This window comes from Eumetopias jubatus, unplaced genomic scaffold, assembly GCF_037043125.1.
Source record: "Eumetopias jubatus isolate StellerSeaLion01/CBP00866 unplaced genomic scaffold, mEumJub1_p1.0 scaffold_14, whole genome shotgun sequence".
NCBI classification, from domain to species: domain Eukaryota; kingdom Metazoa; phylum Chordata; class Mammalia; order Carnivora; family Otariidae; genus Eumetopias; species Eumetopias jubatus.
The window spans coordinates 86631661-86658628 of record NW_028274820.1 but is presented as its reverse complement, the minus strand read 5'-3'; the positions used below and the strand labels follow the sequence as shown (position 1 = coordinate 86658628).

General features: G+C 48.5%; 1 protein-coding gene across 1 annotated transcript in view; it reads left to right on the top strand.

Annotated features, from left to right (window-relative positions):
* The window catches only part of COPG2 (coat protein complex I subunit gamma 2), a 115784-nt gene that overhangs the window by 63329 nt on the left and 25487 nt on the right, over nucleotides 1-26968 (top strand). Inside the window, exons 13-20 of the mRNA XM_028106366.2 lie at nucleotides 4320-4415; nucleotides 4734-4977; nucleotides 6930-7005; nucleotides 8044-8147; nucleotides 8647-8772; nucleotides 9875-9937; nucleotides 10393-10532; nucleotides 11104-11275. Of these exons, the coding sequence (XP_027962167.1) occupies nucleotides 4320-4415; nucleotides 4734-4977; nucleotides 6930-7005; nucleotides 8044-8147; nucleotides 8647-8772; nucleotides 9875-9937; nucleotides 10393-10532; nucleotides 11104-11275 (1021 nt within the window). The remainder of the gene's footprint in view (nucleotides 1-4319; nucleotides 4416-4733; nucleotides 4978-6929; nucleotides 7006-8043; nucleotides 8148-8646; nucleotides 8773-9874; nucleotides 9938-10392; nucleotides 10533-11103; nucleotides 11276-26968) is intronic.

Below are 26968 nucleotides of genomic sequence, written 5' to 3'. Positions count from 1 at the left end.
GATAAGTTCAGGGTTTTGTTTTTTTCTTTCCCATACTAATATCTAGTCATTCCAGCATAATTTGTTGAAAAAGTCTTCTTTTTCCCCATCAGAGTGCTTTAGCATCTTTGAAAAGCAGATAACTATATAATTGTAGGTATATATCTAGGTTCCTTATCACATTCCGTTGATCTATTTGTCAATCCTATGCTAGTACCATACTGTATTGATTAATGTAGCTTTATGGTGCTTCTTAAATGTAAAGCAGGTGGTCTTCCAACTTTGTCCTTTTTTAAAATATTCTAGGTCCCTTACATTTCCATATAAAATTTAGGATCAGCTTATAATTTCTATAAAGTCTGCTAGAATTAGGATTGGAGTTATGTTGAATCTATAAATCTGGGGGGAACTGACATCATTATGGTATTCTTCCAGTTCATGAATATGGTATACCTCTCCCTTTATTTAGGTCTTCTTTAATTTCTCTGAGCAGTGTTTTATAGCATTTACTCTATCGATCTTGTACACATCTTTTATTAAATTTATATCAAAATATTTTATACTTTTATATCCTATTGAAATTTCTATTTTATTGTTTGCTAGTATATAAAAATAGATATATATATTTTTTGCTTTCTCATAACTTGGTATCCTTGCTGAGTACCCTTATTGGTTCCAGTAGTTGTTATGCATTTCTTAAGATTGTCTGTGTAAATAATGTTATCTGTGAATAGAGACAGTTTTGCTTCTTCATTTCCAATCTAAATGCCTTCCCTTTCTTTTTCTTGCCTTATTAAAATGACTAGGATTTCCACTATAATGTTGAATAGAACTGGTGAGAATGTGTCAGAGATGATCAAAAGAACAATAAAATAAATTTCAGTTAAAAGAATTAAAGTAGAAAGATTTTATTATTTCATTCTTATTTCTCAAACAAGTATAACTTGCTCTATTTACTCTCTTCTATATATCTAGACTTTTTATCTTTATTTATTTTTTTTAGAGAGAGTACACAGGAGCACTGGGAGAGGTATAGAGAGAATCTTAATCAGGCTACACGCTCAGTGTGGAGCCTGACACAGGGCTCGATCTCGGGATCCTGAGATCATGACCTGAGCCAAAATCAAGGGTCGGATGCTTAACTGAGTCACCCAGGCACCCCCTATATCTAGACTTTTAAAAAACAAACTTAGCCTATATATTCAAGTAGACATTTTGAATCTTGGGGAACCTTAGGAGGTTATGAAGGTCACTGTGTAGTATAGCTTACTGAATGAGTCTCCTGTGCTTAGGTATATAGATAGATTTCAGTATTTTGCAATTACAAATAATGCTGCAGTGGATAACCTGGTGCATATGTTTTCTTAAAATGTTGGAGATTCATCTCAGGGTCAGTTCATAGAAGTTCATATGCTAGGTTGAAGGGTAAATCAATATGTAGTCTATTTGTAGAGAATGCTAAATTCCACCAGCACGTATAAGAGTGCCAGTTTCCCCATAGCCTCACCAGTAGAGTGTATTGTGTTTTGAAGTTTTGTCAGCTTGGTGGATGAGAAAGTGATCTCAGTATAGTTTTAATGAATTTCTCTTCTTAATGAGGGAAGTTAAACATCTTTTTACATTTTTAAAGATCATGTAATACTTCTTTTTGAATATCGTTTGTTCATCTCTCTTTTCCATTTTTCTATAGGAATTTTGGTCTTTTGTTTCCTCAATTATTTCAAGTTTTGTTTTTTTTTTTAAGATTTTATTTTTTTATTTATTTGACAGAGAGAGACACAGCGAGAGAGGGAACACAAACGGGGAGTGGGAGAGGGAGAGGCAGGCTCCCCGCTGAGCAGGGAGCCCGATGCGGGGCTCGATCCCAGGATCCCGGGATCATGACCTGAGCCAAAGGCAGACGCTTAACGACTGAGCCACCCACGTGCCCCTCAAGTTTTTTTAATATATTAGGGATATTAGTTCTTTATCCATGAAATATGTTATGATATATTCTCCCAGTTTGTCATTTGTCTTTTGACTTTTCTTATGGTGTCTTTTGTTATTTTTATGTAGTAAGATTTGTCAATCTTGTTGCATTTGACTTTTGGGTAGTAGAAAACTTTCCCTTCAGGGGCGCCTGGGTGGCTCAGTTGGTTAACTGTCCGACTCTTGATTTGGGCTCAGGTCATGATCTTAGGGTTCTGAGATCAAGCCCCATGCTGAGCTTCATGCTGGGCGTGGACCCTGCTTAGGGTTTTCTCTCCCCCTCTCCTTCAGCCACTTCCCCCACTCTGGAAGGAAGGAAGGAAGGAAGGAAGGAGGGAAGGAAGGAGGGAAGGAATGAAGGAAGGAAGGAAGGAGGGAAGGAGGGAGGAATCTAGGAAGCTTTCCCTTCAGATTATAGAATCTGATTGGGTGAATAAGGATTCACCTATGATTTCTTCCAGTGCATGCATAGTTCCATGTTTTCATTTAGATCTCTGATACATTGGATTTTTTTTATTTTATGTTAATCAGTATACATTACATCATTAGTTTTTGATGTAGTGTTCCATGATCCATTGTTTCTGTATAACACCCAGTGCTCCATTCAGTATGTGTCCTCTTTAATACCCATCACCAGGCTAACCCATCCCCCCACCCCTCTCCCCTCTAGAATCCTCAGTTTCTCAGAGTCCATAGTCTCTCATGGTTCGTCTCCCCCACCGAATTCCCCCCCTTCATTGCTCCCGTCCTACTATCTTCTTTCTTTATTATTATATATGGTATGAGAAATAGATCTAATCTTATCCTTTTTCAGTGATTATCCAGTTGTCCCCCCCATTTTATTTAAAAGACTGTCTTTGCCCCAGTAATTTGAGATACCACCTTTATCATCTGCTAAAGTTCCATATGTATGTGGGTCTGTTTTTGGGCTTCCTATTCTATTCTGTTGTTCATTTATTCATATATCAATACCACACACTATTTTAAATATACACACTTTGTAGGATGTATTAATAGCTCTCAGTCCTCTTGCATGGCTCTTTGTTTTCATTCTTTCCCTAGCTATTCTTACATGTTTATTTTTCCTTATGAATTTTAGTATTAACTTGTCTAGCTTCATGAAAAAATCTCATTGGCATTCTTGTGGGATCACATCAAGATATCTTGATGATGTTGAGACATCCTATCCAAGAACGAGGGATATCTTTTAACTTGTTCAAGTCTACTGTTGTCCCTTTCAAGAATATTTTATGTATTTTTGTTAGTTTTGAATGCTTTTAAAATGCTTTTCTTATTTTGTTTGTTGTTGCTGTTATAAATGATTGTATCCAGTGTATCTTCTAACTAGTTATGCATGTATATGTTCCCTTTGTATACTGCAAGATCTCTTCCAGCCATAGAAGATAGAGCGTCTGCCTCTAAAAGTAAAGGGCAGGTTTCCACACAGTCCTAGAAGATACAGCTAGTGCTTTCCCTAGAGCCTGCTCACTGTCCAGGATAATAAAGAAGTTTCCCCTCAGCACAAAGGTCCAGCTGCTTACTACCCTCTTTAGAATATTCGAGTTCCACACCTCAGGGTTCTTAATGAGAGCTACTGTGGCCCTTTTCACATTGCCCTCTGAGGAAACTGGCCCCCAAATGCTGATGCTCTAGCTACTGCTTTTGCTGTATTTAATTGTCCTTCATCTCTGATCCAGGAGTCTTGTGTTTTCTCTACCACAACCCATGAACCTGTGGCAGACTAACTTGTTAGCTTGCAAGTAGGGGAAAATCTCATACCCTGCTCACTTCTTGACAGTGGTCTTCAAAGTTGTAAAATTTTCCTAGAAACCACTTTGTGAAGTGGTTCCTTCGTCATTTTCTATTTCTTCTATGGAAATCGGTCTGTTTATGCTTTTTAAAAAAAATTTATTTATTTTAGAGAGAGCATGAGCACGAGCGAGCAGGGGGAAGGGACAGAGGGAGAGGAGAGAGAGAATCTCAAGTAGACTCCGAGCTGAGCATAGAGCCTGGTGTGGGGCTTGATCTCATGATCGTGAGATCATGCCCTGAGCCCAGATCAAGAGTCCGATGCTTAACCAACTGAGCCACCCAGGCGCCCCTCTGTTTGCTTTTTATTTTTACTCTTCACTTTAAAACTTTTTTGTGCTTATTGGCTTGGAGCAAAGGGATGGGGTCTCTTGAATGAACTTCATTTGTACATTGTTTTTTATTTTCCTGTGAAGTCTCCTTGCCTATCTTTCATGAAGAACCGTTATTGCCCTTCTAGATAACTAGCGTGCCGCCCTAGCTTGCAGTAAATAAGAGGGAAAGTAGGCCTTGTAGCTACAGGTGTAAAGATGAACGTCCTTTCTGTGTTTGTTTTTCCACAGGTGGTGGTTGTACAGGCAATTAGTGCTCTCTGTCAGAAATACCCTCGAAAGCACAGCGTCATGATGACTTTCCTCTCCAACATGCTCCGAGATGATGTAGGTAGACATGTTTTCATCATAGGAAGTTGCTCTCCTAAATTTTTATGATTCCCATGAAATATCCTACATAGTATTTGTAACAGCTCTATCATCTCAGCATGCCTCCAAAATGGTATGCTTAATTCTGGTTGCTGTTTTATTGTTACTAAACATGCTATTGTTTTAGTTTTCCCCCTTGGAGAAAAAAAAAAACACTTTTGTTTCTTTCAGAAGGGAAAGGAAATGAAATTTGAATATTAGAAGCTTGAGCCTGGGAGTAGAAGCATTTCTCCAAAAAGCGTCCTCAGAATGAATGGCAGTTTTCTCTTTTGCCAGGGAGGCTTTGAATATAAGCGGGCCATTGTGGACTGCATAATCAGCATTGTGGAAGAGAACCCTGAGGGTAAAGAAGCAGGTCTAGCCCACCTTTGTGAATTCATTGAGGACTGTGAACACACTGTTCTGGCTACTAAGATTCTACACTTGTTGGGCAAAGAGGGCCCCAGAACGCCTGTCCCCTCCAAGTATATCCGCTTTATTTTTAATAGGGTCGTACTGGAGAATGAGGCTGTCAGAGCTGGTGAGTCCTTGGAACACTGATACTGATGTATCTGCTAATCTTTTGAAATGTTTGTTAACTCAAGGGGGTGGTGATGAAATTGGAAAATGAAGTTACAAGGTCTATTTGACAGTAGGGTCTTGGAGCATACTTAGGCCAGACACACTGCTCTTGGTCTGTACTCCAATTTCTATCCTCATTTCTGCCTTATGTTAGAGACAAATGACCCTTGACTTTCAGTACGATAGGAATACGGTGATGGCATCATGCATTTTTTCAGAGTCAGCCATCAGTCTGAATATCTATGAACTGTGTGCGTGTATTTCACTTAAGTGACTTTTACACAGGTCTTAGAAATTTTTTTACTTCCTCCTTCCTCTCTAATCATTCCTTCCCCTTAGCATACAAACAGGTGAAAATCTCTCCTATTAAAAATGATAAGCCCTCCTCTGATGCGTTGTTTCTTACTAGCTACTGACTAGACCTCCCCTGTCAGGTAAACTTGAAGCAGCTGTTACTAGCTGCCTCCATGAATTTTTTCTCCATTTTTTTCTTCAACTCACTTTAATCTCGCTCCCTCCCTTAAAAGCCCTCTGGAGCTTCTATTTTTAAAAATTACTTAGAAGCTAGCTGGAAAATCAAGTCAGTCACTGCCGTTCTTACCTTTGTTCACCTCTCACTCAGCCTGATGGACTTGTGACTAAACACATCTCGAAACTCTTTCTCCCTGTGGTGTCCACAGTAGCCCGCATCTTCCGTCTCTCCCCGGTCTGATTTCTCGGGCCTCTCTTTCATTCCTTAAAATACTAGTTTTTCTTGGGAGTCTGTCTTACAACACACACTCTCTTCCCCGGGGGTCGTCTCGGTGCTCCGCTGGCGTGCGGTGACATCACAGTCCTGTGTCTCTTTCCTGAACCTGTGTGTCCACCGTCTCAGGCACTTCAAGTTCAACCCAAACGCAAATCCTCACCTTTACCATCCACTCCGTTGTGAAGACGGAAACTACTTCTGCTGTTTTAGAACTCCCGTCTGCCCTCTGACAAAATTCTGTCCATCCCACCTCCTGACGATTTCTCTGTCCTCTTTTGTCTCTGTTTTCACAAGACTGCTTTAGGCTCTCCTCCCCCTCAGATGCCCGACTGGTCCAACGGCGTGAGTCCCACGGGCATCCGGTCTGTTCTCCACACTCCGCATACAGGATGTGCTTACAAACTGGCTGTAGTGCAGTCTGCCACAAATACCCAAATTTATCCTGTATTTAACGTCCACTCCTGAGAATTCTGAGGCGCACCTGTCCCTATTTTGTTCTCCCCCTGCTCTCCAGTGCAGAGCGTCCGCCTTAGCTTCGCTTGGCTGTGTCCGTTCCAGTATCGTACATGCACTCTATGCCCGTAATGCTCCCCCCCTTCTCCTTCTGGCGAACGCTGCTTGGCCATCAGGTGTTCGCACAGCTAGCAAGTGTCAGCTCCTCGGCTTACTTCTCCAGCAGTTCTAAGTTGCATCCTGGATGGAGTTCTCCCAGGACTTCCTCGTTATCTCTTTCCTCGCCTGTCTTCCCCACTAGAGTACAAGTCCTGGAGGTCAGGAACTGTGTCTTTCCTCTTTCCGCCCCCAGCACCTGGCACAATTCCTGACAACGGTTAGGTGGGCGATAATTCTTTTACTGAATGAAGTGAATTTAACAACAGAGTTTCTTATTATGCGTGGGGCTGGTTGTTTGAGTTAGAGCTGAATTACATCACTGTGATATTCAAGGGGTTGTGGTCAGAGTGGAGGAGAGCTCATGTAAGAAATACATATGATTCTTGGAGGATTTTCCTATCCATAGCTCTCTTGGGCCTGCAGATTTCTAGTTATGCGTACATGGATCAAAGAAATAAAGTCAAGAAACGCTCTTTTTTAATTTTTTTAATGATGATTGCTTAACTCTGAGAAATAGTATTTATGTTGTTTTATTTTATGCTTCATTCTAGCTGCTGTGAGTGCTTTGGCTAAATTTGGGGCTCAAAATGAGAATCTTCTCCCAAGCATCCTTGTACTCTTACAAAGGTAAGTAAAACAATGTCTTTAAAAAAAAAGAACATCGTATGGCTGAATAGAGAATTCCTCGTATCAAATGCTTTGTGGGGCCTGAGAGTAGAACAGACGGAGTAAGTCAGGGGCAAATGGCATTTGTTACCTTTCTAATAATCTCGTATGTGTGCTGTGTACATGTAAATTTGACTTTGAATTTCTTTTTTTTTTTTAAAGATTTTATTTATTTATTTATTTGAGAGACAGAATGAGAGAGAGAGAGAGCATGAGAGGGGGGAGGGTCAGAGGGAGAAGCAGACTCCCTGCTCAGCAGGGAGCCCGATGTGGGACTCGATCCCGGGACTCCAGGATCATGACCTGAGCTGAAGGCAGTCGCTTAACCAACTGAGCCACCCAGGCGCCCCTTGACTTTGAATTTCTGTTGTGTGAGTTTGAGGAAGTAACTTAAATGCCCATGCCTCAATTTGCATAATAGGGGCCAACTTCAAAGTGATTCACCATGGAGAGTTGAAAAATCAGCTTTTCATGGTTTCTCTGACTCCCCATTTGATGAGGAAAAGACCTGCTCTCGCAAATACTCTGTGATTACATCTTGTAATTGAAGCAGAAAAATCACAAGCCAAAGGCTGGCCAGTTTAAATAAAACAAATTGCCATTTGAGTGGTAACAATGCCTGGATTCTGAATCCTTGTTAGTATCCTTGGAAAGCAGAATATTCCTATCTCGTAATTATAAAGAAGTCTAAATCTACCAGGGTCATGTGGTTGCATATTCAAGAATAGACTCCCAGCTGCTATCTTGTGTTGTGTCCTTCCTAATTATTCTAATGCCTACTCATGTTGTGCTTCTGGTTTGGAATGACCCTATTTCTTTACCAATTTAGAACAGTCTCCCAAACTTATGGAGACTGTAGGATCCACCGCGGGCTGTTATGGAGGTCTTTTATAAAAGTAGTATCAGATGATCTGAACTGTGCCCTTTAGGTGTGATAAAGAAGGCTCTTGGCAGTTTTTAGGGTACCGTGACCTGCCTCTTCTGTGTCCCCCTGGACAGGTGTATGATGGATACCGATGATGAGGTTCGGGACAGAGCTACTTTCTATCTGAATGTGCTGCAGCAGAGGCAGATGGCACTGAATGCTACATATATCTTCAATGGTCAGTGAGAGCCAAGAATGGAGACAAATACACTTTTGTTCCCCAAATGGTGTCTTGGAAGCATTATCTCATGATCTGCATACGAGCCGACCTCATTAGGCAAAATGCTTGTTTTTTTTGTCTTTGACTGCACTTCCATTTCTAGGGGAACCTAAAGTAGGTAAAGGCCCAAGGAACATGGCTTGTTCCTTGTTCTCCTCAAGCTCCCTCTTGGTTGGGTTTACCTTTGTTTCTTATGTTACGATTGTTCCCACATGGCTAAGTTGCTTTCTTTTCCGAAAGGTACTTATAATTTGTTGGAAATTTTTATGCTCTGCTCTCATGCTTCCTTGGGCAAAATGATAAGGCAGTTTTATAAAATAGCTTCATTTTTAATGATTTTGGCTATGAAGTCTATGGTTTTACTCTTCTCTTTTGTCAGAAAACTTAGGTAAATATTACAAATCTGGGCCTGCCTGGATCCTAGGATTGTTATAATGCTGAGATTTCTATTTGATAGGCCTCACCGTCTCAGTGCCAGGGATGGAGAAAGCCCTCCACCAGTACACACTGGAGCCTTCAGAGAAGCCCTTTGACATGAAGTCTATTCCTCTTGCTATGGCTCCCGTCTTTGAGCAGAAAGCAGGTAATGGGAACGCTTAACTGTTAGTTTTTCTATGTGGTTTTTTATGTTTTACATCTGTCAAATATGCTGTTAGTGTATTTGCTCAAATACTTCTTTTCTTTGTTTAATTGTCACTCCTAAATCTTGTGGCACTAAGATGGATGTATTTTTTTTAATTAGGCTTTTAAAAAAGTGGTTTTTTCCTGGGGCGCCTGGGTGGCTCAGTTGGTTGAGCATCCAACTCTTGGTTTTGGCTCAGGTCATGGTCTCAGGATCACAAGATCGAGATCAAGCCCCACATTGGCTCCGCGCTCAGTGGGGGTAGTCTACTTGAAAGATTCCCTCTGCCCCTCCCCACTCTTGCACGTCCGTGTGCGCTCACTCTCTCAGATAAATAAATCTTTAAAAAAAAATTAAAAGTTATCCCCTGGTTTTCACATACAGTATGAAACATTACCTAGATTGAGTGTTTTCTTCTTTGAATGCTAAGTGTTAACGGCATTTAAAGTTCGTGGTCACCATGTGTCTCAGAACAGTGATTGTGCTGTTACGTCCTGTTTTTATTTTCTGAAATTGGTAGTTTCAGTTAATTTTGCTATTGGAGGTTTGTTGTGAAAGAATATATGGGACAAGATCATAAAAAATATTCCCAAAGAATGTCAAACTTTAAAACTCGAACAACAAAAAAAAAAAAAAAGAAAGAAAAGGAAAAGAAAAAAAGTGTTTAGTGGCTCAAACTAAGGATGAAAGATATTAGGCTAACCTTCAAATTTTTCAGTTTTTCTGTTGATACTATACCAGTAATTTTTCCTGTTTGAATCATGAGATTTGTTTTATAAATTGCTCCTCCTTTTAAGAGTAATTTTTTTTTTTTGTACCTCCTGGTCCATTTAAAGCAAATTCTGTATCTTTAGGGCCACTTTATTATTTCACAAAATACGTTCACTAAATACACTTTTTAATTTAAGCATCTCTCCACAAAAGGTGACAAAGAACCTACTGGTATGATTGAGGAATAGCTCCTTATATATCTGCTAGAAGTTTCTGTCATTTTTTTTTGTCTGCATTTTTAGCTTGATAGTGGGACAGAAACTCACTTGATTGCTCATATCTGTCTTTGTAGAAATCACACTTGTGGCCACGAAGCCAGAGAAGTTGGCTCCTTCCAGGCAAGACATTTTCCAAGGTATGATGATTTGATGTGTAGAAATAATAGTCTTGCATCCCAGGCATTGTAAATATAATGAAGTCCACTACTTTTATTCAAAGTGACTAATTCTTAGTACAAGAAATCTTGAATATCTATTGTTACAGGTGACAGTTGCTGGGGGCTACCTGGAGTCCATGGGACTTTTCAATTTCCAACTGCTAACTTACTAGCTGGGAATATTGTCTTTACTCTGTATCTTGGTTAACAGGGAACTCAAATTCTCTAAAATGAGGAATTTAGTTTCTTTTTTTTCAGTAATTCAGTATATAAAAACCCTAAGAGATTATTTCACTAGAGCTTGGGGATATATTAGTTGAGCCTTCAACTGTGACTAAGGCAGTGGAAACTGAAAACATTTTAGGCACCTAGAGTAATGATGTCTGTTCCTCTCTCATGTTACTTTCTTCCTTCTCTTCTTTTTTTCTCAAAAGAACAATTGGCTGCCATTCCCGAGTTTATGGATCTGGGACCCTTGTTCAAGTCTTCCGAGCCTGTTCAACTTACAGAAGCAGAGACGGAATATTTCGTTCGTTGTATCAAGCACGTGTTCACCAATCACATCGTGTTCCAGGTGAGGGACGTGCCCTCACCAGCTCCCATAGCGGCTCCCTGTGTTCAGAGACGGGTATTGCTTCCCCCCTCTGGCTCATGATTCAAGCTGCTTTCTACTGAGAAGGGACTTGGCCTCATTTCTGGGGGTTTTCCTAACTCCATAGCTACAGAAACGCCTCCATATGAGGGCTAAAATTTATAAGGACATAAACCCGAAATGTCTGAAGGAGTCAGAGAACATCACATAGGACCTCTTCAGAAACAGTCCTCACTTAACATCAGGGTAAATTAAGTGGGTCGGTCCACGAACTTGGATTTCAGTATGATTCTTAGCTGTCAGACTTCTACCATCTTGTTTGGTAGAACTCAATCTCAGGAGAGAGAAGAAACTGACAAATAGGAGAAACAAAAGTAACTCAAGGCAACCCCTGTTGCCTCAAGAAAAGTCTTATGAGGAGACCTGCAGGACAGTTCAGAGAGGGAAAGGCTAGAGGGTTCCAGAACGGAGTCGTGGGTCACAGGTGGGAAGGAACAGCTTGCTTGAAAACAGTTGTTAGCCCTCGTAACTCTTCTGTCTGCTGACTTTTCAGTTTGACTGTACCAATACTCTTAACGACCAGCTGCTGGAGAAGGTGACAGTGCAGGTGGACCCGTCGGATTCCCATGAAGTGCTGTGTTGCATCCCAGCCCCCAGCCTCGCTTACAATCAGCCGGGAATATGTTACACTCTGGTTCGCCTGCCTGATGATGACTCGACAGCAGGTACTAACCCACAGGAGGGAAGAGAGAGGAGTAAGAACGCATTACAACTTGAGCTCTTAAATATCTGGGCAAATGTGTGGGGTTCGGGAATATGGTTCTTTTCCAGAACGAAATGTAAGGATAATGACGGTATGTTTATATTTATAAAATTAATTACTGCTGCAGAAATATTAACTTTATAACTAAGTCTCTGAGTAATATTTGCTGGGCGTTTAATGTTAAAAACTGAATGTATATGGTGGTAGCTCAAAAAGGAACTCAGGCTTCCTGGTGGAACGGTGTAACCACTAATGAGGGTTCAGGGACCTGATGTCTCCTGTGAAGGGTCATAGCCTCCTTCTCCCTAATGTTTGTTTCTGGGCCATCCTAAGGACTTTGTATTTAGTAGGTCCATGGCATTTTAAAATAATTGTTTCTGGGGTCCTATCGCACAAGGCTGGTGTCTGAGAGTATGTCTCATCCTGATGATTGGTTTAGCCAACTTCTGTGTAGCCACATTTGAGAAGGGCGTTGTGAGTCTCTCCTTGACCCCATATGCAGATTTGAGAGAGGGGCGGGGTGGCCTATGAAGGAGGGCCAACTGCTAGGGCCAGTAGGGTCCACATATTTGGGGTTTGAGGTCTTATGACTGACCTTTCGTGAATGTCAAATATTTATTGTACTTGATTTCTTTTCCCATTTTCCCACCTGAATTCTTCTCTTCCCACATTCACTCCACATCTCGACATTGTTACCCAGTTTTTACAGAAATAAGCACCCGTATCACATTTATGTTTTGAACAATTTTTATTACTAGTACAGGAAAAAACAATTTTTACTACTAGTACACAAAAAAACAATTTTTACTACTAATACACGAAGAAACAATTTTTACTACTGGTACAGGAAAAAAACAGAAGTTAACAAAATTCACAAATACTGGGGAAAGAAGTTACAGAGTTACAAGAAATCGTAAAAGTACTAGTAAATAGTTATCCCTGGTCATCATTCAGTTCTGTCTGGGGCTTAACCTGCCTTCTCTTAGCCCCTCTCCCAACTCCCCTTTTAGATGTTGGTTCTGGGAGCCCCTGCCCAATCTCCTCTGTGTTGGACGATAGACCAGGCTACTCACTCTAGCACGAGGTAGATTCAAGTTGGCACCATTGCTGGGTCTGAATCCCAGGTGGTTCCCTCTGGCCCTCGGCGGACCTGCACTTCTCTTCTGCAGCCACTCTGGATCCATAACCCCCTGGGTAGGAAGGCACTTTCCTATCTGGCCTCCAATATTTCTCTTTCAAGCATTTGGCCATCTGACTTTGACTTTTAATCACCTCCTTTATCCCTTTATGAAGTTTCTCTAGCTCCATCCCCTTTTGGCTTCACTTTCTCTCCTGGTCTGTTTCCCTCTGTCTAAAGGATGTCCACTAATGAAGCTGGCTGTACTCTTAGGTCAAGCTATTTTATTTACCCTTGTTCCAAACCAGTATTGGGGCCCAGTCTTAACATCGCCCTGTGGCTTTAGCCATCATCCTGGGAAACTGCATTTTATCATTTTTTTTCCCCCAATAGCCACCTCTCCTTTTTTCAAAATTCCCCCCCATATTGTACTTCGAAGGTTTCTGTTTTTTTAAGGGATGCCATTATTTTGCAACTTAATTTTAAAGGGAAGTGAAATGCTGAACTCACTGAAGAATCCCAACTCTTCCCAACTGGGAATACTAGCTCCTCCCATTTCCCCAGGTTCACTTGAATAATTGATAACTCAGGTGCCTCACACCCCAGGGAGTGGTCTTAACAGAATACAAGAAATACAAGTTTACAATATCAAAATACAGAAAACAACAATATCAAAATTACAGAAATTACATTGTACAGGAGAAAACAACCACAACAATAAGAGAAAACATTTCTACCAAGAGAAGAAGCATAGGGAAGGTTTTCTCACCCCTCCTTTCTAAGGAGTTAATTTATTTTTAAAACGTAGATCTTACAAATTAGCCCAGAGGTTTCAACCTTTGGTCTGCTGGCTATGGACTCTTTTGCTTGGTGGTTTGTTAGTATTTTGTTTATAAAAATTTGGCACTTGGAGAACTTTGTTTCCTTTTAAATGTTTCAAAGGGTTTGCTGATTGGTGTTAAACTCTTGTTTAGAGTTATAAACTCTTGTCTTTGCATCTTGGAGAAAAGAAATGGAATTTTGTCTCAACACTTGGACCTTTAACACTTAATTGTTAGTAGTCAATTTATATTTGACCCATCATATACCTGCTTAAAACCAAACTCCTTTCTATTCTTTAGTCTTGGTCAGAAATTCTCACATTTTTAATCTACGGCCAATTCAGAGTCTTTGCTGTGCAAAGAACAGAAGTGAAATACCAGGGCATAGATGGTAATAAGAGTCTTCTACCCCCCCACACCCCCCCTTTTTGCATTTTCCCCACCGCAAATACTATGAATTTTTCCAATCACCTGAAGATCTATACATCACTTCTACTAATTGCAAAAAGTATATTCTTCATACAACCACAGAAGAGAAAAGAAATTACATAGATTGCGATTTCTATCAACTTGAAAACTGTATAGCATAATAGAAAGACAGAGATAGATAGATTTTTGGGAGATAGATTGGGATCTGGATTTTGACTGCTACATATGGACTGGGTAACTTAGACAGATTATTAATTCTCTGTAAACCTTTTAGGACTGTTATAAGGATGAAATGAAATTAAATAAGATGATTAGCATGGTACCAGACACATAGTAAATACTCAATAAATAGAAGTTGTTATTGCTTCAATTCTGGAACTACCCACTTTCTCCCTTTATCGTCTTTAAAATCAAGTCTTCCACAGTTCACAGGACACACACACTCCAACCTCCAGAGTTGTTCTAGCAATTATTCTGATCTTTGCTTCATCTTTAAACTTTCTCTCTCCCCCTTACTTTATATGTGTACAAAAAATCTAAACCCCATCTGACAGAATTTACCTGAACCCAACATCAAGAGGCTCCCGTAAGTCCTTCCTGCAAATCATGGGCAGTGTGTGGAAGGAGTTATCCGTATCACAGATCTCAATTTAGTGAGTCCTACTGGTCCTCTTCTGTCCTCCAGCTATTCCTCCTTTATGCAAAAATGTTCAGAAAAGCCTTCAAGGCAGCATTCTTTTCTTAGGTCCTTTCCCATTCAGCAACTTTCTTTCCCCTGAGGCTTTACTGCACTCACAGATGACATGTGCAACATTCTACAAATCTTTCCCCTCACTGGACCTCGAGGTTGGCCCCTGCCTGTTGAACTTTTTGTCCCACTCCCTATTCAGAATCACTGTGACCCCTCTATAGCTTGTATTATGGGACCATCAGGCCTTGGTGCCTCACACTTCTCATCTCAGACCACTTCAGCCCATTTAAATAACTCACTCAAAAAGTCTCCAATGGAAATATCCATCCTAAGATCCAGCTGCACAGTATATACGTAGGAGCCTCTTTCTCCTTCTGTCATGAGGGATGCTGATGACAATTCATAGCTCATGTCTACTGCTGGGCTCGACTCTCTGCCAGCACTTGAGCTACTGCAGGATTCCGATGGGCTCCAAACCCCCCTTCCCCGCCCCCCGCCCCCCGGCCAATCTGTAGTCTCCATTCCATTATTTGGTGTTTGATATTAATCATAGTAACTACTGACACTCTACATGAACAGCTTCAATTAACTGAAATCTATCTCAGATTTTTTTCACTTTTACCTACCTCCAACCACTCACTGGGATCCTTATTCATGACCCTTCATGAAACTTTGCATTCTTCCAAGCTAAGCACATATTCCGCATTTTTAATCAAATACTAAAAAAGTAGGATAGGTAGAACATTATTATTCAACCACCACTTCCTCTGCCTCAGTCACCAGAATGGGTATCAGTCTAGCCTTAGATTCAGTATTCCTCCAGTCTGACCCATTATGAGATTGGCCAAGACTACCAGTTTCCAATCTCCTTATTCACCTGCTCATTCATCTTGTCACCGATCTGGCTCTCCTCAAATACACTGAAATTTTTAACATTCCCTTCTCTGCTTATTTTCAGCCTGTCTTCCCATCCTATTTACATGTTCCCTTGTCACCCCATCATCAAGGTACAAATCTTTATTGCTGCCTTTCTTACATGATAACATCTCTCCAGAAGGCAACGTAAACGTGGCATATCCACTCATTTCCTCTTGTCCCTTCTTTTGGCCTTAGGGAAAAACCTCTGCTTGTTTGTAGCACTCAGGCTTGCTTCTACATGGGAACTTCCTCCTTAACCTACTCTCATCACTCAGAATTCCTCTGATGACTTACACGCACCTTCATCTTTGGACACCTGAAGCACCTTCAGGCTTCACTTCCTGAATTTATCTCCAGATGATATGACGTTACTCTCCTGGATCTACCCACTTCCCTGTGATTATCTGAGAGAGTTTGCAGGCAGACACCTCTTTTCCTACAACAGTTAATTTTTATATATTCCTCGCATTTTCCTTTATCCCATTAACGGTGATCAAGTTAATAGGCAGTGCTGTGCGTCATAACCAATAGAACGTTGCTCAATAATTCTGAGAATTATTTAGTAAGTACACTGTCAGCTTAATTCCAATTTCATTTTAACCACTTCTCTTTCCATTTTTCCTCTGCTCATTTCCATTGGAAAAACAGTAAACATATAAGTAGGGTGTCAACGTCAACAGCATACATATTTACCAGTGCTCGGTGTGGTGCTTTCAAAGTCCAGTGAGCTGCCCTGGACCACCCGTGCTTTATGCTTGGCTGTCCCATAGCCTCTCCCTCTGGGAATATTCTACATTGTCTATCGTCCCATCAGAGAGCGCTTGCCCGCAGATACAACAGCACCCACTTGTTCTCATATTAGCATGCTGCTGCCCTCTGGCCTCATTACCACACACACCTTTCCTCTTGCCCCCAGAGCTGCCGATATCCCCGGATGGGAGTTCTTCAGGGCACTCTTCCATTCTCCGCGATGCCCTTTTACCAAACCCAAGCCCCTCAAGCCGCCACAGGTTCTCTACTCCTCCACTGGCCTATCCCTTTGTTGTCCCATCTCCTGTGACACACCCTCGACTACCCTCCCATGGCGGCCCCAGACTCCACTGTCTCTCGTTTACATACTGTGTGCAGGATCACTGTGCGCAGAGACAGACCCTTGGCTCTACCCTCAGCATCCTGTCCGACTTTACCACCGCCTGCCGGGCACGTGCGGGAGTCCCCGCGCTGGTCCGGCACATCTGCTCCCTACCTGACCTGCACCCTGGGTGACCAGCTTCTTCATCCTCCGGGTGCTGTACTGACTCCCATCTGAGGCTGCCAGCCTCCGCCCCCCCCCACCCCCGCCAGCATACCGGAGGCCTTCTTGGCTACATCCATTTGCTCGCTGTCTGCCTGGGCCGGGGTCCTTCTCCCCCACGTCTGACAGCCCTGACTCTGGGGCCGACCCCGTCACCTACCCCGGCTCAGGGGCTCACCTGCTCAAGCATCACGTCTCTGCCCGCCTTCCACTCGGCCCCTTCCACCCAGTGACTCTCACCCGAGGACCCATGACTCCCGAGACCGCCTATCAGCATCATCGTCTGGGCGTGTTTTTGGGTTTGCTTTTGTGGGTTTTTTTGGGTGTGTTTTTGCACTGAGCAGAGCACTGCTCCCCCTCAGATGTTCTGATAGGCCTGCCTTGGGGGCCATGCCCACAGCCCCCCTCGGGTGAAAGCCACCCCCCCCATCCTCGGGAGGAGTCACTGCAGTGGAAGCCCACCCCGACTCCCTGGGCTGCATTCTGCCCTCGCGCACCTCTGGCCTCCACCAGTCGTCACTGACACTGTTCCTCAAATCCCAGCATTTCCCCACACTCGGACATTGACCCGGCTCTGTCCTCTTGGCACCACCGCATGCCTTCTGTGTTTACTCTTTGACACTGACTTGCCGCAAACCCCAGTGTGCATCAGAGCATTGTTCTCTTCACATACCTTCCCCCACTCCTCCTCTGCCTCCAGCATTTGACTCTCGGGCATTGTGACAATATCAGTGCAAACCTGCTCCTTTTCAGCAATTGCCATTATTCCTTTCCCTATGTTACCCCCCTCGTTGCAGACCCGTGACTTCATCCCCCTGCAGAGCCTTGCCCCTGTGGTCCTAATGGACCTCTGTGACTCCTGCCAAGCCCACTTCCATTCCGCCTTTCCTGCAGCTACTCGCCTGTGTCCTCTCTGGGTGGATTCACTGGTCTTCCCCACCTGCTGCCCAGCCTGCGGTCGTCATCCCCGACATTGTACGTGTGTCCGTCCACAAGCTCGGTGAAAGAATGTTTTTCTCCGTGCCTGGAGCACAACTCCTATCCCCCTACCCCCCATCCCTATGCCCACTGATCCCAACCCTGCCCTCCCACCCAACCCAGTAAAACATGACCCACACCCCAGCCCGACCCACACCCCAGCCCGACCCTCTCCCCAACCCCATCCCCAACCCCAGCCCCGACCCTGACCCCGTCCCCCAGCCCTGTCCCACACCCCAGCCCGACCCTCTCCCCAACCCCGTCCCCCATCCCCAACCCCAACCCCGACCCCGTCCCCGACCCCATCCGCGACCCCAGCCCTGACCCCAACCCTGTCCCCGACCCCAGCCCCGACCCCGTCCCCCAGCCCCGACCCGAAACCCAGCCCCGACCCCGACCCCAACCCCAGCCCCGACCCCAGCCCCGTCCCCCAGCCTGTCCCACACCCCAGCCCGACCCTCTCCCCAACCCCATCCCCAACCCCGTCCCCCATCCCCAACCCCAGCCCCGACCCCGTCCCCAACCCCAGCCCCGACCCCGTCCCCAACCCCAGCCTCGACCCTGTCCCCCAGCCCCGACCCCGACCCCAGCCCCGACCCCAGCCCCGTCCCCGACCCCAGCCCCGTCCCCGACCCCAGCCCTGACCCCGTCCCCGACCCCAGCCCCACCTCCCACCCCGTCCCCTCCGGATCCGTAGTAAAGAGCCTGGCCGAAAAGTTCTACCCTCGCCACCACACTCAAGGCTGTGGGGGCAGCCGCTGTACCACGTCCCCTCCTTCCCTCCTTCCCCAGGCCACCGCTCAGGCTGCTGTGGGCTGGCCCAGCTCTCGCAGCTTCCCTCTGGGAGGCACCCCGGAGATGGGCCAGGATGCATTCTCTGCCACCTCCCTCTTCTCTGCTCACCCTGTTGGTGTCCAGCCTGTTCCCCCTCTCCTCCGTCCCCTGGGTGCCTCCCTTCACCCTGCCTGTCTCTGAGACGTGACCCTCCCGTCCCACTGCATCACGGCCCCATTTGGACATTGCTTCCTGCAGCCTTTCCTCGTGGGCTGCGTCTCTTCCCTTCCCTCCTCAGCCCAGGGAAAGCACCTGCCTCTCCTCGAGGACCCATGCATCTCCACGCTCCCCAAAGCCTGTCCTGTAGTCCCACTGGGTCATCCCTTCACCATCGGGATGCGCTCCCTTCCCGGGACCTGCTCTCAGCCCACCCTCTTTCCATCCCCTCAACAGGCCACGTTCTCTCTGAAACCATCTGCTGTCGCTCGTCTTGGTCCTTCTGCTGGCTCTGACCTGCCCCCCTGCGTGAGGCTCCCTTCTCCCTAGCCTCACCCCACCTCACCTTCCTCCTCCCTCCTCCCTTTCAGTCAAGCCCTTGCCCACGGGACCTCACCCCAGACCTGCACCCTCAGCTCGTCCTCCTTCCCTCACCTGCCCTGCTTCCGTTCCGTCCCCCGATGCACCCCTGCCCACCACCCCTGCCCTGCACACCCACTGACGCTGCCCAGCTCCCCCTTTGCCCTCCATCCCGCTTGGCCACGTGATTTGGAGCCCATCCTGTTGCTCTCCATCCCAGGGAACCTTGCCACATCTGTTGTCCACCCGATGAAGCCTCCGAAGCAAGTGTCCCCAGTCGCCTCTCGGCCTTTTGGCTAAGATCAAGTGAAGCAAGTGTCCCCAGACCTGACCATCCCGCCCCTTGCTCTCCCCCGGGGCCCCTCTGCTGCCGACACCATCTTCCTGGACTAACCCCGTGGCACCGCACTGGTTCGTATGTACAGCCCCGTACAGTCCCTGCCCCAGACCAGCCCTGCAGCCCTCCAGCCCCCTGAGGCAGCACACGCACATTCCGTGGTTGCTGCGAACTTCCCCTTCTGCCTTGGTTTCCACACACTCCTCCACTCTGTGCATCTTTTCTACCCACACAATGGACTCCAACCACATGAGTCCATCCCGAGTCCCTGAAGGGACCTGCCAGAGGTCTCTGTGCCGGATTTGTCTTTCTGTGCCGTGCTGCCGCTCCTCCTCTGTTTACCCGGCGTTGTGGTCTCCTTCCCCTCCTGCCCTGAGGGCCCTAGTCTTCAAATGTCTGGCCCTTGGCATCTCAGCTCTGCTCCTGTCATCGGGCCTGACTACCACACACGCCACTCCTCCCTGCCTATGCCATGCTGACATCCCCGACGGGGGCTCTTCAGGCCACCTCCCTCTTTTCAATACTGCCCCCCTTACCGTCCCTGAGCACCCTGCACGTTCATGAGGTTCTCTGTCCTCCCTCATGCTGTGTGCCCTTCCTCTGCCCATGGACTCCCCTGACCCGCCTGCACCCCTCCTACGTCATTCGTGGCCGCTCTCTCCCTCCTGGATGCAGAAGCACTTCGCACAGTCCATCCTCTGCTTCCTCTCCCACTCGTCTTCCAGAAACACTCTGCCTCATCGGCACCCCGTCCCACTCCCCCACCCCCTTCCAGGCCTGCCGTGGGTTCAGTGCTCTCTTCTGCACATCTGCTCTCCTCTGACCTGCCCTCAGGCTCTTCTGCCGCCAGGCTCTTGGTCCCCAACCTGCTCTACTGAACCCATCTTCTCCCCAGTTCACCCTAAATACTCTATCCTTTTGTGTGGACCATCCTGGACACAATGGCTGCTTCTCTGGACTTCTCTCTCACCTTCATTGTCTCCCTCTGCCCGTCACTGACACGGTTGACTCCTGCCCTTTAAATGAGCTCCACCTTGCCCACGTCATCCTCCCACCTCTTCCATGGCTTCCTCACGCCCTGGTCCCCGCTCGGGGCACACGGCTCCTGGTGTCTCCACTCCTCTGGACCCTCTGCCACCCTCTCGGCACACTGCACCCCCCGACCCTCTGACAGGCCTCTCCCGCCCTCCCTGCCAGGCACCATCACCTGTCCTTCGTCACTCTTCTCGCCCTATGGACCAGCTGGCCTCTCCCACACTCTCCCACCCGCTGCAGACGGCCCGCCTGCCCCACCCCCAGGGCCCCGGCTCGGCGCCCCCCTGCTTGGCGACTCGACTGCATACTTGGCAAAGGGACTGTCCTGTGACCTGAGCCACCTGACATTCCTGCAGCCACCCTCTGGGAGCTGTCCAGCTGGACTCCGCGGGCTTCTGTGCCGAGCGCTCCCTGCTCCATCCCTCACCTGCTGCTCAGCCCAGCTCAGTGGTCTTTGCCTCAGACGCACGGTACTGAATCCGCACACTGCAGCCACTCCCATGTCCCTCCGCCTTCCTCTTCAGGTGTCCGCAGCTAGTCTGCCCTCCCGACCGCCTCCCGACCCCCCTTTCCACTGACAGGAAATCCCAGCCTCCAGCCCCCACCCCCCGCCCCCTCGTACCAGAGGCCTTCTTGGCTACATCCATTTGCTCGCTGTCTGCCTGGGCCGGGGTCCTTCTCCCCCACGTCTGACAGCCCTGACTCTGGGGCCGACCCCGTCACCTACCCCGGCTCAGGGGCTCACCTGCTCAAGCGTCACGTCTCTGCCCGCCTTCCACTCGGCCCCTTCCACCCAGTGACTCTCACCCGAGGACCCATGACCCCCGAGACCGCCTATCAGCATCATCGTCTGGGCGTGTTTTTGGGTTTGCTTTTGTGGGTTTTTTTGGGTGTGTTTTTGCACTGAGCAGAGCACTGCTCCCCCTCAGATGTTCTGATAGGCCTGCCTTGGGGGTCATGCCCACAGCCCCCCTCGGGTGAAAGCCACCCCCCCCATCCTCGGGAAGAGTCACTGCAGTGGAAGCCCACCCCGACTCCCTGGGCTGCACTCTGCCCTCGCGCACCTCTGGCCTCCACCAGTCGTCACTGACACTGTTCCTCAAATCCCAGCATTTCCCCACACTCGGACATTGACCCGGCTCTGTCCTCTTGGCACCACCGCATGCCTTCTGTGTTTACTCTTTGACACTGACGTGCCCCAAACCCCAATGTGCACTAGAGCATTGCTCTCTTCACACCCCACCCTCACACCCCTCCCACCCCCCACCCTTTATGACAGTATCTTTGGCCCTAATCTTGTCCTTTTGGTGTTTGCCATCGTCCCTTTCACTAGGTTACCCCTCCAGATTTCAGACCCGTGACACCGTGTCTCTGCAGAGCCTTGCCCTGTGGTCCTCACGTCCCTCTGACTCCTGCCAAGCTGACCTTCCCTTCTGCTTTTCTGTAGCTACTTTCCCTTGTCCTCTGCGGATGGATTCACTGGTCTTCACTGCCCTCTCCTCAGCCTATAGTCGTCATTCTCAACCCTGGACATGTAATCAGCCCACAAGCTCAGTTAAAAAAGATGGTTTTCTCAGTACCTAGAGCATGGCTCATGTGTCCCAACCCCCAACCCCCCCATGCCCAACCCTACCCTCCCGCAAACCCAAGCCACACCCCAACCCAAATACCATCCCCCACCCCATCCCCCCACCCCCCCTCCCACCAGACCCCCCTCCCGCCCCTGACCCCACCTCCCGCCCCTGACCCCACCTCCCACCCCAACCCCGCCGGATCCATAGTAGAGCCTGGCCAAAAATTATCCCCTTGCCACAACATTCAAGACTATAGGAGCAGCCGCTGCTAGCCACCCTTTTCTCCCCTCCTTTCCCATTCCTCTACTGCCACTGGAGGGCCCAACACTGGGAACTTCCTTCTGATTGGCACCACTGGGACCTGCCTGGATTCCTGCCTGTTACCTCCCTCTTCTCCTTGCTCCCCCTGTTGGATGTCAGTCTCCTGTCTCCTTTCCTCCCCACACTTCATTCTCCCTCCTCCCCTGGGTGCCTCCCTTCACCCTGCCTGTCTCTGAGACGTGACCCTCCCGTCCCACTGCATCACGGCCCCATTTGGACATTGCTTCCTGCAGCCTTTCCTCGTGGGCTGCGTCTCTTCCCTTCCCTCCTCAGCCCAGGGAAAGCACCTGCCTCTCCAGCTCCCCAAAGCCTGTCCTGTAGTCCCACTGGGTCATCCCTTCACCATCGGGATGCGCTCCCTTCCCGGGACCTGCTCTCAGCCCACCCCCTTTCCATCCCCTCAAAAGGCCATGTTCTCTCTGAAACCATCTGCTGTCGCTCGTCTTGGTCCTTCCGCTGGCTCTGACCTGCCCCCCTGCGTGAGGCACCCTTCTCCCTAGCCTCACCCCACCTCACCTTCCTCCTCCCTCTCTTTTCCCTTTCAGTCAGCCCTTTGCCCACGAGACTTTACCCCAGTTCTTCCATTCCTCCTCTTCTTTCTTCCCTTGACTCCGGTGCTTCCTTCTCTCCACCAGGTTTGAGGACTCACCCTGTCCATTGTGCTTGATCTCCCACTCCTCGTTGACATGGTGCAGACCTCCTTTGCCCTCTTTCCCTCTTGGCCATGTTCCCCTCACGACGCCCACCTGCAGACTGAAGGCCCTCCTGTCACTCTCTATCCCACTGTGCCTCACCTCATCTACTGTCCGCCAGAGGAAAGGAGTTCCCAAAGCCCCAGTCCCCGCCGTCCGCCCCCCTGCTCTCTCCTTCTGTGCGCCTCCACAACCCTAATCATCTTAGTCTAAACCTGTGACATGCCACTGGTTTGGAAGGTCTTAGTCCTTCTCTGGTTCCCTGTGCAGTATCTCTGCTCCATGTTAAACCTCCATTCTTCAGCCCTGGGTTACAGAGGAAGCAGATATTTGGCTATTAAAGCAAAATGTCCCTTCCACCTTGGTTCCCACCCACTCCCCCACCATTTCTAAGCAGATTTGCTACCCATACACTGGACTCCATCCATCTGAGCCCACCTCAGTGACCCTGAGGTGACCTGTCATGGTTTCTGTACAGGGCCTGTCTTAATGTGCAGTGTCGCTCCATCGCTGTTTCACGTTGGTTATCGGGACTCCTTTCCTCACCTGCTCCTGAGGACCCCAGGGAGTCAAATGTCTGAACTATGGTGTGACAGCTCTGTTGAGCTCAGCTCTGTTCCTGCCCTGATCCCTTACCCCGCCCACCACCTCTCTCGCCTTCAGAGACCTGCTGACGTCCCCAGATTGGGAGCTCCTCAGCCTTCCCCTATTTCGAGGTGCCCCCTTTACAGACCCAGAGTCCCTCCTGCAGTCATGATTTTCTCCCCTTTTCCATGCTGTTTGTTGCTTTGTTTTCCCATTAAGTTCCCTGACCTGACTCTCATCTAAAGGACCACCTTCCATGGCTGCCTGAAACTCCACAGTCTTTCTTTTTCCATGCCGGATGCAGACTGACCTGGCTTGGCCCATCTCACGCATTTGCTCCTGCTCTTGTCTTCTAGAGACCTCTTCCTCTTCAGCAACGCATCCCGTTTCCCCCACTGTACGCCCCTCATGCAGCAGATTTCCTAGGCTTTCCTTGACATCTCCTCTGTTTTGACGAGCCCTCTTGCTCCTCCTTGCTGTCACCTTCGTCCCCAACATGCTGTACTAAATCCATCTCTTGTCCCAATTTGCCCAAAGCCTTTTCAGGTCCGCCATTTTGGAGGGTGTCACTTCCTTAAGCTCCTCTCTGAACTTTCATCATCTTACCGTGCACTTGCTGATACGGCTGTGTCCCAGCGTTCTCTGCGGGCCGCCCCATCCTCCTGGCCTCCCGGGTCCCCCAGGCCCAGGCTCGGCTTACCTGTGCTGTGCTCCCCCTCCTGCACCGGCTTCCTCACGCCCTGGTCCCCGCTCGGGGCACACGGCTCCTGGTGTCTCCACTCCTCTGGACCCTCTGCCACCCTCTGGGCACACTGCACCCTCCGACCCTCTGACAGGCCTCTCCCGCCCTCCCTGCCAGGCACCATCACCTGTCCTTCGTCACTCTTCTCGCCCTATGGACCAGCTGGCCTCTCCCACACTCTCCCACCCGCTGCAGACGGCCCGCCTGCCCCACCCCCAGGGCCCCGGCTCGGCGCCCCCCTGCTTGGCGACTCGACTGCATACTTGGCAAAGGGACTGTCCCGTGACCTGAGCCACCTGACATTCCTGCAGCCACCCTCTGGGAGCCGTCCAGCTGGACTCCGCGGGCTTCTGTGCTGAGCGCTCCCTGCTCCATCCCTCACCCACAGCTCAGCCCAGTTCAGTGGTCTTTGCCTCAGAAGCACGGTACTGAATCCGCACACTGCGGCCCGTGCTCCCGCCCCTGTGCACCCACACCGCGCTGTCCTCCTGAGCCCCATAGATGTCCCTCCCGGGAACCTTTCATGTTTCCATTCAGACCCCCTTATACTCTTCTGACAGTGCTCTCAGGGAGCCTGTTCCCCTGATTCTCCTTCCTTTTTCCTTTCAGGGCAGCATTTTGCCCTCTGCCCTCCCTCCCGCCCTGGCCCCCGCCAACCCCAAACCTGACACCCCTGCACTCAGTGTCCAGCTGCAGAGAGCCCTGGGTCCTGCCGCCCAGCCCTCCTTCAGTCCTCCTCCCTCCCTCAAAGGCATCTCTCTCCCAGATGCTCTCCTTCAGTGTGGTCTCCTGTTCTCTCTGCCCCTTCCTAGAGCTGTGCACATCCGTGTGGTGCTCTCTGCTCACACTGTTCAACCCAACTCCTTTTCGGTCACCATTCCCTTCTCCCTCAGCTCCAGGGCCACTCATTGACACTCCACTCCTTCCGCACTGAGATCAAATCCCAACACTCCCTTCAGCATTCCAGAGGCCTTCTTGGCTACATCCATTTGCTCGCTGTCTGCCTGGGCCGGGGTCCTTCTCCCCCACGTCTGACAGCCCTGACTCTGGGGCCGACCCCGTCACCTACCCCGGCTCAGGAGCTCACCTGCTCAAGCATCACCTCTCTGCCCACCTTTCACTCGGCCCCTTCCACCCAGTGACTCTCACCCAAGGACCCATGACCCCCGACACCACCTATCAGCATCATCATCATCTGGGCGTGTTTTTGTTTTTGCTTTGAACAGAACACTGCTCCTCCTCAGTTGTTTTGGTCCCCCTGCCTTAGGGGCCATGCCCGCAGCCCCCCTTAGGTGAAAACCACTGCCCCACCCTGCAACTTAGGGAAGAATCACTATTATGGAAACCCTGACCTCCTGAGCTGCAGCCTCTTCTTATGCACCTATAGGCATCCACTGTCTGCCATGGAATCTTCTTCCTCCAATTCCAGCACTGCCCCGACTCTGTCATTGGTCCAGCACTCTCCTCTTGGAAGCACCATATTATATTCCCTTCCGAGTTTACTTGTTGACCTGTGATGTGCCCCAAATCCCAGTGTGCATCACAAGCATTGTTCTTTTCAAACCCCTGCCATACTCTTATTCTTTCATCATTTATGACTCTCAAGCATTCTGAAAGTATCTTTGGTCCAGTCTGGTCTTTCTTAGCATTTGCCATTGTCCCTTTACCTATATTATTACTCCTGCTCATTTCAGACCTGCGACACTCTTGCCCTGTAAAGCCTTGCCCTGGGGTCCTCATGGCCTACTGATTTGCCTGCTAACCAGACCTTTCCCTTCTACCTTTACTGTGCTGCTCTCCTCTGTCTTCTCTAGGGGAAGTCAGTGGTCTTTCTCACCTTGTCAGCCTGTGGTCATCACCCTCAACAGTCCACAGGCTCAGTTAAAGATGGATTTATCAGTGCCTAGAACTTGGCTCATGTCCCCCCCGACACACACACCCCAACCCCCCCACACCCCTAGCCCATTAATCCCAATCCTGCCCTCCAGACCAACCCAGTAAAATCCAACCCACCCAATAAAATCTGACCCACACCCAACCCAACCCCTTCCCCCCAACCTCCCATCCCCTTCCCTGCTTCCCATGCCATCCCCTTCCCCGATTCCTACCTCATCCCCACCGCCCACCCTATCCCCATCCCCACCGCCCACCCTATCCCCATCCCCACCGCCCACCCTATCCCCATCCCCACCGCCCACCCTATCCCCATCCCCACCGGATCCGTAGTAAAGAGCCTGGCCGAAAAGTTCTACCCTTGCCACCACACTCAAGGCTGTGGGAGCAGCTGCTGCTAGCCACCGCTTTTCCCTCTTCTTTCCCAATGCCTCTGATCGCACTGGGTGGCACCAAGATCTGCACTTCCTCTGGTAGGCATCTGTGAGATCTGCCAGGATACACGCTCTGTCACCTCCCCCTTCTCCTTGCTCCCCGTGTTGGCATCCACCTTGTCTCCCTTCCACCGAGTTCCCCTCTCCTTCATCCCTTGGGTGCGTCCCTTCACCTTGTCTGTCTCTAGGAGGTGGCCCACCTGTCACACTGTATCAGGACCCCATTTGGACATTCCTTCCTGCAACCTTTCCTCATGGGCTACATTGCTTCCCTTTCCCTCCTTGACCCACAGAAAGCACCCTGCCTCTCCGTTAGAGCCCATGCATGTCACCTCACAGCTCTCTCATTCTTGTCATTTAATTGCACTAAGTCATCCCTTCATCATAAGGAATGTCTTCCTTCTGTGACCCTCTCACAGCTCACACTCTTTCCATCCCCTCAAC